At 37.6% G+C, this 12,865-nt stretch overlaps 1 protein-coding gene across 10 annotated transcripts in view; it reads left to right on the top strand.

Moving 5' to 3' along the window:
* The window catches only part of LOC149084660 (disks large homolog 1-like), a 393,252-nt gene that overhangs the window by 322,469 nt on the left and 57,918 nt on the right, over positions 1 to 12,865 (top strand). For all 10 annotated transcript variants that reach the window (XM_089235064.1, XM_089235062.1, XM_089235059.1 and 7 more), the window contains one exon: positions 11,483 to 11,639. In XM_089235064.1, the coding sequence (XP_089091190.1) occupies positions 11,483 to 11,639 (157 nt within the window). The remainder of the gene's footprint in view (positions 1 to 11,482; positions 11,640 to 12,865) is intronic.

The raw sequence follows: 12,865 nt of genomic DNA, 5'->3' as shown, positions 1-12,865 counted from the left end.
TCCCGTTGCTATCTTTTCCAGCCCAGCTTCGTGGCAGAGTCTAGAACATGAAAAAAATCTACTACAAGCCACAGTAAAAAAACAGGAAATGCATTTCACATTTTCCTGGGGATTTGCTCCCACCCCCTCCAGTTCCGACCCTGCCTTAAGTACAGAAAGGTTGAGAAACGCTGCCCTAGGCTGAGAAAACTGCTCAGATGTAACATAGCATAAAAAGTATAGTTGGATATCTTGAAGATTGGCGGCAGACACGCATTACCTTACACATACATCGCAACAAATAACGCATCGATGTCTTCTTCTATCAGCTTTCAAAGAATAACTCTGAAATGAACAGTGAGAGCCCATCTTTTTCCCATTGATATTCCGTATCCACTTAAAAAGTAACATTTTACTTCATGAACTTAATTATTTTCAGTCGATTTGTGATATTTTTTGTGGTTTTTACTTTCTAACGTCATTACAATGTCATTTAATGACGCTGGAAAGAAACATTATTTGTATACGCCACTGGCATGAATCAGTTTTGCACATGTCAATGATTAAAATGAATTTTCTATGCTTCACAACATTACAAAAAAAGTTGAACACGCCACTGAATTGAAACGCTCTGGGTTGAGAAATCAAGTAAGTCACTTTGAAACTTTTTGTTTCAAGACAAAGAAATTTCCTTTTGAAATTACTAGCAATTATCGCGTCAGGAAAATTACATTGTTGTCATCTGTAGGCTATTTTTCATCAGCTTCAACTTGCACCGCTTCATTTCTAAGTGGGTATCAAAACTTTTGCTTATTTTATGTGACTAGTGCACGTCAACCAAATCTGGACTTACACCACTTGATTTCTCAACCTTCCACATGTCATTGGCTTGGAGCAGTTTCGCATATGCCAATGGATGAAATAAAATTCACGCACTCCACTGAATTGCAAACATTATAAATGTGCCGCTGAACTGAAACAGTTCTGTATACGCTACTGAACTGGCTTGAATTAATTTCGCATATCACAACGGATGAAATAAATTTTGTATACTGCACTGGACTTTTCGCAAATTTTGAATACACCACTGAATTTTACGTGTTGTATGATTTTGTTTATTGGCCGGTCAACGTCCGAAAAAATCGCCAGTCATTTCTGATAATCGGATTTTGGTCGAAACTCTCGGCCACTTCTCGAACTGGCCGCACTTCAGACTTTGGCCGTAACATATCGATCAGAAGTAACTCTTAAGAAATTGGTTTAGTTGTTTCTCGTTTTCTTTCCAATCAGGGTAGCCGTTTGTTTTCCTATCTTTTTCTCGATCAGCGCGTAAGTGATTTTATTTTCATATCTTTCTCGCGATCAATGCTTAGGTGATCAAGAAAAATCGAAACCTTTCACGGGAATTTTTCGTTCGCAGAGAAATCAATCGATCCATAGCTGATTATACGCGTATATTGGAAAAGAAAGTGAAACGAAAACGGTTATTGGAATCAAGAGTTAGAAAAAGCTAGAGGAAAAAAAAAAACGATGATGAAAGGGAGATATCGATAAGGGGCGTTTTTTTTTTTTGCTGAAAATCGTTGTTTTGCGATGATTTCGTTTTTCCGTTAAGAATCGCGGAAAAGAAATCGAAACTTTTTTGAGCGCAATCTTTGATTTTTCGCATTCTTTTATCGGCACGGAATCGATTTTCACTCAATTTTTTTCGTCTCTATACCAGTGTGTGTGTGCTATCAAGATATTTTGGAAATATTTAAGGTGAAAATGTTCGAATATCAGATGATGATTCAAAATATCGATTAATTGGATGAAGAATTTGAATTTTATCAAAAAGAAAAACTTTTACCGTGAGATCTCTCCCGCGTGAATATTTCTCAGATAAGATTAACGGGAGCAATATTGTAATGACCAACTAAAATACCATAGTAACCAATGCTGTTGCATTCGAACAACTTCAAATTATGTATCGCATGGAAGGATTGCAAAATCCCTACATGTCATAAGGTGTATACAGGGTGTGTGAAGTCAAGTCCTTAGATACCCTTTATCTTTTGAACCGTTGGTTACAGAAGCATGTTTTCAATTAGCAAAGGTATCCAAATAACATGTCATCAGATATGTCATTTATTTCACCGGTGGTCGTATATGTATCGAGTTACGAAATTTAATTTTTTATACGGATTCCCTGTCCTCTAACTTTCAATCAGAAAGATTTTTGCCCTATCTCTTCTGATCCCAACAAAAATATTCTGCCTTTCTAAGTGCAATATTCACTGAGATATTCGAATTCGAAAAACGGAGGAAATTTTGGGGGAAAAAACAGCGTTAAATGCGAATGAAACTGCTTTTCTCTGCATTTAAAGCTGGTTTTTTTTTTCCCTCAAACTTCCTCCTTTTTTGAATTCGAATAACTCAGTGAATATTGAATTTTTTGTTGGGATCAGGAGAGATAGGGCAACATATTTCAACATCTTTCTCCGTATAAAAAAATTAAATTTTGTAACTGGATACATATACGGCCCCCAGTGAAATAAATGATATATCTGAGATGGGTATGTTACTTGGATACTTTTGCTAACTAAAAGTATGCCTCTATAACACACGGTTCAAAAGCTAAAGGGTGTTTAAGGACTTAAACGTTACAGCAATTGGATACATGCGTGGATTTAGGTATTGCAATGAACCGCATTCTGGATTGCACTGATCATTATCATGGCATAGTCTGCAAAGCTAATAGAATTTCATATATGTTACGTACGGCATTCCGTAAGTGTGATGCGCATACGTTGTCATATCCTTTCTGTGTGTACGTTCGTTCACCCGACTCTGGAGTTCTGTTCTCAAGTATGGAACCCTTACGAAATCAAGGACATAAAGCTCCTCGAAAAGCCACAGAGGTCGTTTACTAAACGAATGCCTGGCATGAGCGGTCTATCTTATTGCCAGACACTTCAATTTCTGGGTTTACACTCGCTGGAATGGCGTAGAATCGCTGCAGGATTGAAGATGTGCTACAAACTAGTCCACCAAATTGTTTATCTAACTTCGAGAGAGCCTTTCTTTGAGATCATAGACAAGCGAGTTAACCTACGTAGGCATCGCTTCCAAATAAGAATACCAACGGCTAGATGGGATTGCTTTTTCCACGGATATAGATGCCGTGTGGCAAGAATATGGATGAATGTATATATATGTATATATATATATGTATATATATATATATATATAATTTTAAATACGTTGAGTACAGGTTCTTTGCACACCCCCCCCCCCGGAAAAAGCTGAAATGATGGCCCTGCCCCAGCCATCAAAGCTGCCCTATAATTCGACACGAGAAATGAATCATTATCATAAAATCAGAACAGAAAGATCATTATGAAAAAAAAAAAATACTTTAATAATTTTAAGTCATTAAACAATTTCTGATAATTATCAAAGATAATTCTAAGAATCACATGGGTCACCATTAAAATAATGGCTGTGTAAACAAATACAAAAAAAGAAGACGAGATTCTTGGGAAAACGTGTGGCGTATAATGAACAACCCTAATTACAAAACGTCCTATTGGGTCGTTCGTTAATGGTGTTAAATAATGGCGAAAGAGAACAAAAAATTAATTAATTAATTGCTACCACATTAATTATCTTGAGAAAAAATTGTTCTTATCTTCATTAGAAGAATAATTTGTCTAATGTCCTTTTACGGCAAGAACTATCCCAACAGATTTAGTCATGAGCAGGATGATGGACATTCGTCTTTTTTTATGGGGGGTGAGCGTATCCTCTAATTAGTGATAAAATATCGTCGGAATAATCACTGACATCATTTGTACTCTTTGTGGTGGTACATTTCTATTTTACCTCTCACCATTCAGTTCCACAGCTCGGTTTTATCTCCCTACATTTTTTTCCCCAGAAGCAAATTTAAAATACGTATTACTTGTTTAGCGCCATCTATACTCGTCAATATTAAAAATCAGTAACTGAAATACCTTATTTTCATTCGAACTCAGATTTTCAAAGAAAAAAAAAATTCACGGCATAAATTCGATAATTAAATCAATATGTAATTAAAACGATGTTATTAGTTACGTTTGCGAATTTTAAAAGTCAAGTAAAGTACTTATTTATGAATAATATGTTTTATATTATTTAAATTAACACCCTTATAAACGATGGCTGTTAGTCAAAATGCTGTTCTCGAATTAGAACGAGAACATCCTTAAGATATACGAAAGGGTCTAAGCATCTAAGCATTTACACATTACATTTTCGTGAACTTGCAAGCAATTTTCACCAATCGTTGTGGATGAATCGGAATTTCAACATTTGACAGATCCATATCCCTATACACAAATACAGATTTGCTAGACAGAGACTTCCTTACGGTTATTAGGCCTAACATAAAAGGATTATAATTCTGTGGTGTTTGGTCAGAACATAACTCCAAAATCACATTTATGAGATATAAGCATTTTTATTGACATTTAAAAATCAAAAATAAAGAATACACACAAATGAAAATATCATACATCAGCATGTTGTTTAGCCGTAAGCATGTATTTGGGCATTTATCTCGCTTCTAATTAGTTGTAATTAGCAAGACTTACTACTAGATCAAAAAGCCATTTTTTGGAGATATTATGTTCCGACCAAACACCACAGAATTGTGAAAATAACGCGTATATTTTCATTTTATATTTTTCACAATTTCGTTGTATTAGCATAATACAAGTGTTTCATACGTAAATACTGAATTCATAATATATAAAATTAAAGGTGGTGGTATATGTGTATGTATTTCCAACCGGGTCATATCTCATTTTCGGAATATTATCAACATTATTCCCCCTGATCATCACATAATACCATCTATTACATCTTACCTCTTATTTTATACAGGGTGGGCAAAAAACCCGTAGAAACTTTAAAAATGAATAAAAACCGGAAAAATAACCAAAATAAAAAACGGTTTGCAGGGTTAGCATCGCTATGTCTCGGGAATGTTTTGGACACGCAAAAAAATAGCCGATAGGTGGCACTGACGTACACAAGTCAAAGAAAAGTGTATCGATCCAGTCCATCCAATCTGTCGGAACCATAGGCGGGGAGATTTGGAAGTCTGGTGGGGGGAAGGCATGATGGTGATGATGTCAATTCATATATACGTATATACATTAGATCTGTCGACTCCATCTTTGACGGTGGGGGGGGGGGAAATGCCCCCCCCCGTATCTCCGCCCATGGCCGGAACTAAAAGATGCTATCCGCCGAAAGGTGGTATGCATCCGGACCTGCTGCACTCCGTCGTTGCTGGATTTGCAACTCACCTGCAATGTTTTATCCCCTGTAATGGTCATGTGGAACACATACTGCTGTAATAAACGATCTGGAGGCATTCTGTCCGTTATTTGCGTATCTCTCCTTTGACTTGTGTACGTCAGTGTCACCTATCGGCTGTTTTTTTAGTTTTTTTCCCCCCTGTCTTAAAAAAATTTCCGTGACTTAGCGATGCTAACCCTGCAAACTGTTTTTTATTTTGGTTTTTTTTTTCGGTTTTTATGAATTTTTAAAGTTTCTTCGTACTTTTTGCCCACCCTGTATAACCTATGATAATACTATACCTTGTAAGGGCAGGGTCCTTTCGTAACTTGCTTTTACTCGACACCCGTTGTGTGTATTTTTCGAGCCCAAGAAGGGTGCCGCAAAATTTGAAGTATTTTCTATTATAGCTTATAAAGTCATTTGATTAGTGTACTAATGTTTTCGAATCGGCATAGATATGATGAAGAGGCTATTAGCTGAGCTTGCACTCAGCGAGGACCCTCGTTTCACCATTCAAGGAGAATATCTGCTGTAGACGTAGCGTAATGTAATCAAACGTACATTATATTATCATCACTTTTGCCAAGTACGGAACGGACCTAATAACATGTGAAAAACTTCGTTTAGAGTTATCGATTAGTATTTCGATATGCAATTATCAATTTTTTTTTAAATAATATATATTAATAGTAGTCAAGAAATTCAACGTCTCCCATAGAAGCTTCCACTGTCCAGAGAGGAACGCACATTTCACTACTACTAATATTTTTTTTGTACATTTTCAGGCTAAGGTTTGAACCCTGAGAGGCAGTGTTGCCAACTTGGTTATATTCCTACTAGACCTAGTCTTTTTTTCAGCCATTTAGTTGGAAAAATATACATCTAGTTGCAAGTTGTTTTCATGTTCTTTTTCAAAAAATGCATTGTGTCAGTCTTTTTCAGTAGTTTTTACGAATAAATTTACGTGAAGAGAAATTTTTCCGGAAAATACTGGATGTATGGTCATTGAAATAATGACTAAAATTAATTCTAGTTGTTTAAATTTAGGTTCTATTTGTTTTTGATGAAGAATCCAGTTGGAAATTTGTTTTACTGTGTTGGCAACACTGCTGAGAGGAAGAATAAAGGTATTACCGTATACACCTCCTCTAAGATTGAACCCGATGATCCTCGTGCCCATACGACCGCACGGCGTTACCATATATGAATATGGATGAACGGGGAACTAATGGGCAATGGGATATTTTACTGCAGACAAGCCACGTTCTTTCTCGTCTTTCAAACAGAGCACAACTCGGGTCGATCGTCATCTAGGGGCAATTTACTACCTAGTGAGTTGTGCCGGAAGTGTAAGTGTGTGTGTGTACTTCACACAGTCTGATTGCGTATCTAGTGTTGTGTCTGGTTTTCAGTGCCGTCATCTATATTTCACAAGCGATGTGAGTGAAGTGTAATGATTCAATTACATTTGTACCGTTTGTAAGTCTGTTGCTTTCTGCGGGGAGACTGTTTAAAGGGGAGATCGGCTCGCATTCGCGTTTCGAAGTTGGGAACCTCAGAAAACCAACCACTGCAGCGACGGTGGCGTTTGAACTCGGGACCTCGTGATGCGAGTCTGTCACTATGGCCACCACAGCGGCAGAAAAGCTACTACGCGATTGGTTTTTTTTATTTTTTTTTTTTATAAATTTCTGTAGATAAGCGATGAATGTATGATAGGATTCTGCCACCGGACTCATTCCGTTGCCGAGATCTCTTCCAGCCCAGCTTCGTTTCTACAGATGACAGTGGAACTGTAGCAATAATATCCTATAACTCCATCTTTAGTTTGATCATTTTCGTATTTGCATGCCCTCGTACATGCGTTTTGGAATTGTATCAGGATGTGCATGACTCGGGGTCCTTTAGGTCCCACACAGTTTTTTTGTAATTGTATATGAATGCACATACATGGCTGGGGGGGGGGGGGTCCTTTACGTCCCATGAATAGGGAACATAATTTTTTTTTTTGTCCTTCTCACTCAGAATTTACTCCGGCACGACCACGCCCTACGGGGATATAAGTTTATACCGCGTAAGCGACAGAGCCTGGCCGTGAACGGTTTTTGCAATGAGAAAATATCCCTAAAATTTCGCTTTTACTAATGAAAAATCCCTAAATTTTTTAAAAATTTCCCTTTTACATTTATTTTTTTATGGAATATGGAGACCGCGCGAAAACCTCCCGAATTTCTCATTCTCCAAAGTTGGCAGCTACCTTATTGTGAAGTCGTTGAAAGGTACCTGCACTAAATCTATATGCTGATTAGCCAGAGCTTCCACACGCTCCAAATATAGCAATTTATTTTATATATATATACGTTGAACCAATTGTTTTACCCACATACGACCCATAGTGATATTTCCAAGAATTTGCCGTAAATAGTTTCGTTTCCCACAGAAAATGATTTTTTTTTACTTTCTTCCGTTTTGAGGTGCTATGTTATATTTTTACTCCCATCTCTTCTTGCACATTCCCTGCTGCGCATGCGTACTTACTTCATTTACATAAATCTTCTTGGCAGAAGTTAGATGAGAAAGGTTTGCTCTATAACTCTTTGTTTGTTCCTCCTATAATTCCAGTGCGTATTGTCTCTGTGCTGAGATAGAGTGTGTGTGTGTTGCTCGCTCTCTCTCTCACACACACACATGCCTTGGTATAACGTTCCCAGGAATTCATTTGTTTGCTCAGCAATCCACCATGTTGACAGGAAAGAGCGCATGTAAAAAAAATTACTTTTCTTTTCGTTTTGTGTCTTGCCTGTGGGGTAGTCTTCAGCACCACCAGAGATAGACTATTTGTCTTCTCACGGATCCAGGTTGTTGGTGAGAATCTTTTTCTCGAGAAATATCACGCTTGCGCTTTTTGCTTTCGCACACCCTGTGTCTGCTCTTCTCATCTTCGTCTTAGATCCTAATCCCAGTTATTTCCGTGTGGCAATTTTTCATGTGCCACATTCACTTTCGTCCGCCTCATTAATGCCGGAGGTTTTTAATATCAACCCCCCAAACTCTCTTTTACACGCGCATAATTTTTCACGTACTTAACTTGACGGGATTGTTTATAGCTTGGATAAGCAATGGATATCCGGGTCTTAAAGTGAATAATTAATGTAACATTAATCTAGCCGAGCAATGCAATAAAGCATGTTCGTGAATTATTTTTCCGTAACGACAATGCGGTTGCTGCACATAATGGATATGGTACGGTAAATGTGATAAATCGGTTATTATATGCATAATTGCCGCAATAAGTTTGATAAATACTTGAAATTTGTCGCTTTTATTACTGATTATGCATAACATCAGTGTAATTAGTGAATTTGATAAGTGTGGGAAAAAAAATCCCAAATGAGTCTACTTTTTTTTTGATAACTATAGTTGAACCCCGACATAACGAACTCGCATTTAATGAATTATATCGGGGTTGGATTGCAGTAATCTACAAGGTTTTTGTAGCATGGAAAAATATTTAGCTGTTCTTTATTACTTTTTCAGTGCTGATTCCAGATCTCACCTTAAAAAATGGTCATCACGTCTAGTTTTCTCTTGTTATATGGTATTTAATTTCGTGAATATCTTCCAAAATTCACATATGTAGGTAGGTTATACTTGTGGAAATGATACCAGAAATCATATTTATTTATTTTTTTGCCATCTAAAACTTTGGAAATGGCAACACCGATTTCATCTCTAATTGCAACAGGATTCCCCGTTTTGTTTTTAATTGAAAGGAAAAACATAGGAATTTATGTTTATGTGCAACCCTCTAGTCAGAAAAATGGAGCTCAGATGCTCACAATGTCGCAGATGCATTCAATGTTCCAAATAAGTTGTGCGGTATGTGTGTTTTGCTGCCAACAACTTCTCATGAAATTGGGGGCTGATCGGAGGCGTACGAAGGAGGTTGGGGGGGGGGGAACTTGTGCCCCTCTCAAGATAATCAAAAATTAAAAATGTTTTTTATTACTTTTTTTTTGTAAAAGAATAAAATATCGGAAGACTAAATATGAAAGACTAATAAAATACCTTTATTAGAGGGCCGCTGTGGTGGCCGAGTGGTTATAGTGACGGACTAGCGATGCGAGGATCCGGGTTCGAACTCCACAGTGGTGGTCGGCTGAAGTTGGTTTTCTGTGGTTCCCAACTTCAAGGCGCAAATGCGAGCCGATCTCCCCGTTAAAGAGTCTCGCCACAGAGAGCAACAGTCCTACAACGATAAATCATTCAATCATAACACTTCACTCATAGTTAGAAAAACTGGTGGCAGATGGCAGCACTTCACATAACAAGCATTACAGAGAAACAAAAAAAAAATTCACTTTTTTTTTTCACTACACGCACATTCCCGCATTTACCGATTCGTTGGGGGTTCCGCGGGGGGGGGGGTGCATGTGTGGTGTAGCAGTAGTAGGTAGGGCCTCCAAAAAATGGCTCGGGGATCCATGATGTTCTTAAGTCAGCCACCTCGTTGGGCAATTTGCCTGTTGTGGCGTTGTATTTGTATCTGTTGTTTTAATCGGTCGTTAAAATAAATGCTTTTTTAAGGTTAATAACTAAAAATTTATGCGAAAAAAAATTCTTGTGACCTGCAAACTTCACCCGCTGTGTTATGAAGACCCTTTCCTCAAGGTTTCAGCCGTGTGCGGAAAATTCATAGCCAAAAATTCATCGACAGAAAATTCACAGGCATCTAATCAGCACCACGCAATTCACCGAGAGGAAAATTTACCGCTAGGAAAATTCACCGACAAACAGTTCATCGACAAAATTATATGAGCTAGGGATGAACAGGTGAGTGATTGCTCGAGTGAATCAGGGAGTTGGTCAGTGAGCAGAGGAGTGAGTGAGTCACACATACGATCACTCACTCACTGTGTTACTCACCCACACAATTGGTCACTCATATGGTCATTCACTCGCTCAAGCGCTCACTCACTCGGTCACTAACCCAATTATTTTATCACTTGGTCACTCACTATTCATTCAATCGGTCATTCATACGATTACTCATTATTCACTCAATCGGTCTTTTATACGATTACTCATTATTCACTCAATCGGTCTTTTATACGATTACTCATTATTCACTCAATCGGTCTTTTATACGATTACTCATTATTCACTCAATCGGTCTTTTATACGATTACTCATTATTCACTCAATCGATCATTCACTATTCACTCAATCGATCATTCATACGATCACTCAATCGATCATTCATACGATCACTCAATCGATCATTCATACGATCACTCAATCGATCATTCATACGATCACTCAATCGATCATTCATACGATCACTCAATCGATCATTCATACGATCACTCACTCGGCCGTAAGCAGGATCACTCGCTCAATCACTCATACAGTTACTCCCTTTTTCACTCACTCGCCACCTTTTCACCTTTTTTGCTAGCTCATTCACCAAATCATTCGGTCACTCACTCTCTCACATATTCATTCACTTGTTAACTCACTTACTAGTGACGAACTGTAGTCGGTGAATTTTCTCAGTGGTGATTTTTCCGTCGGTGAATTTTCATATCAGTGAATTGAACAGCATTGAATAGTTGTCGTTGAATTTTCCGTGAAGAATTAGTTTCATCTACTACTTCTGTGATTAGGCTACAGTAGACTGAATGTCCCATTCACCGGAATATATTGTTACGATCTGTAGACGATAGATGGCGCAAGTCTTTAGCACAATCTTCTGTTGGCATCGAGAGTTGATACCGGTTTCGGTTAAGCGCAAGGATGTGCGATCGGTGGAGAACTGGCGGAGGGTGTGTAGAGAAAATTCAAGAGAGATCTACCCCTAGACAGTGGCGCCTCAAACCTGGTACTAGGAAATAGAAATTTGTGGAATGTTCTTTTACTCGAAGTTTCTACTAGGGTTATAAATAGTGTGGCGCTCACAAGATGGCAGGAAGAATAAGAGAGAGACTGGATGAAAAGTCAGTTGTGATATAACTTTGCGAGAAAGTTATTAGCTCTCTCTCTGATTAGCCTGTAAATACGTGTAAATTGCTGTTCTGTAAATAAATCTGTGTTTGTCCGTCGAACTGCTTATTGTTTTGCAATCTCGTAGTCTTGCGGAAAAATTTATCCGGAACAATATTTTGTTTTCTCGCAGGGAGGCAAGGAAAGTGATTTTAAACAAAGGTTCGACGGGCCTTGGTTTCAACATCGTTGGCGGTGAAGACGGCGAGGGTATTTTCATCTCTTTTATTCTAGCTGGTGGGGCGGCGGACATCAGTGGAGAGCTCAAACGTGGCGACCAAATCCTATCTGTGAGTACACCTTGAAATTGTATCTAAACGAACTGTTCGTGCAATTAATTAATTATTACAATTTTATTATTATTTCATAACTTGATGCAACTGCTCACATTATAACAAAATTAATGAAAATGAAATCGCCCCTTGATGGACCTAATTCAATGTTAAAATTCCTTGTTTAATTGTTCCACAGACTTTGCTATTCTGGATCAAGTTATTAAGCAACAAATTTTATAAAAGACAAATATAAGTTTCCTCTTCTACTCCTACGAAACTCCTACTCCTTTCCCCCCCCCTTTTTGATAAGTTAATGCCCATTTTAACATTATTCAGCTGGAGTGCGTCAATACCACTTAGTAATCAAGGTGTAGCATTCAGAACCTGGATCTTTTTGTCGTCATTAAGAGCATGGGAATTATCGGAAAATTAAAATTTTGCAATACATTAATGAAAGTACATTTCCTTGATAGCATAAGAAAACCAAAATTTGGGAAACGGTTTGAAAACGGATGATCATGAACTGTTTCCGGCTTTGAACATGGGCAAGAATGATCCGGCAGTGATGCTGATTCCAGTGCATTTATTTAACAGTGCAATTATCCAGCAGTTAAGACCAATTATTATATGTAATCATAAATTATTAAAATTTGAGGAACAGTTTCGTAACCGATGATAAAATTTTATTAATTGATAATTATAATCCTATGTGAATTTTGATCACTGAGTTGCGATTCGTACTCATTTTACAGATCCAGGATAGATTAGTTGGGTAATTCGACCTTTTTCCAGTGACTTTGGACTTCGAATTAACCAAGTTTTCGACTGTATTCTTTTTTATTCCGTCCAAATGTGAATTATCGTTAACTTTTCTTTCATGCATTCGATATAACGTCCGTTTTCCGGGGAATGAAAGGGATTTTTATAACGAACGTCGACTGTATATCCTATAATATAATTATACACGCAGTGAAATGTAGTCCGTATCACAAAAATTAAGATTTTTTTTTAAACTTATAATTCATGGATTATACGCAAGATAATATGCCACAAAGAAAATATATAATATGAAAATTTTGATGTATTTTTCTTCTCTCTCTCTACGTTTTCTAACGTGTATTAGTAGTACAGTAAAACACCCCACTTAACAGACACCCCCTCAGATGCGTTTACCCCTCTTTTACGGCCAAATGATAATTGCCCGTCGTATAAAAACAAAAGTATACATTCCGAACCCCTGA

The sequence above is a fragment of the Pholcus phalangioides genome, unplaced genomic scaffold (genome assembly GCF_987345545.1).
Source record: "Pholcus phalangioides strain wild (caught in Gottingen) unplaced genomic scaffold, Ppha-v1.0 ptg000008l_1, whole genome shotgun sequence".
NCBI classification, from domain to species: domain Eukaryota; kingdom Metazoa; phylum Arthropoda; class Arachnida; order Araneae; family Pholcidae; genus Pholcus; species Pholcus phalangioides.
This window is presented reverse-complemented; position numbering and strand designations above follow the sequence as displayed.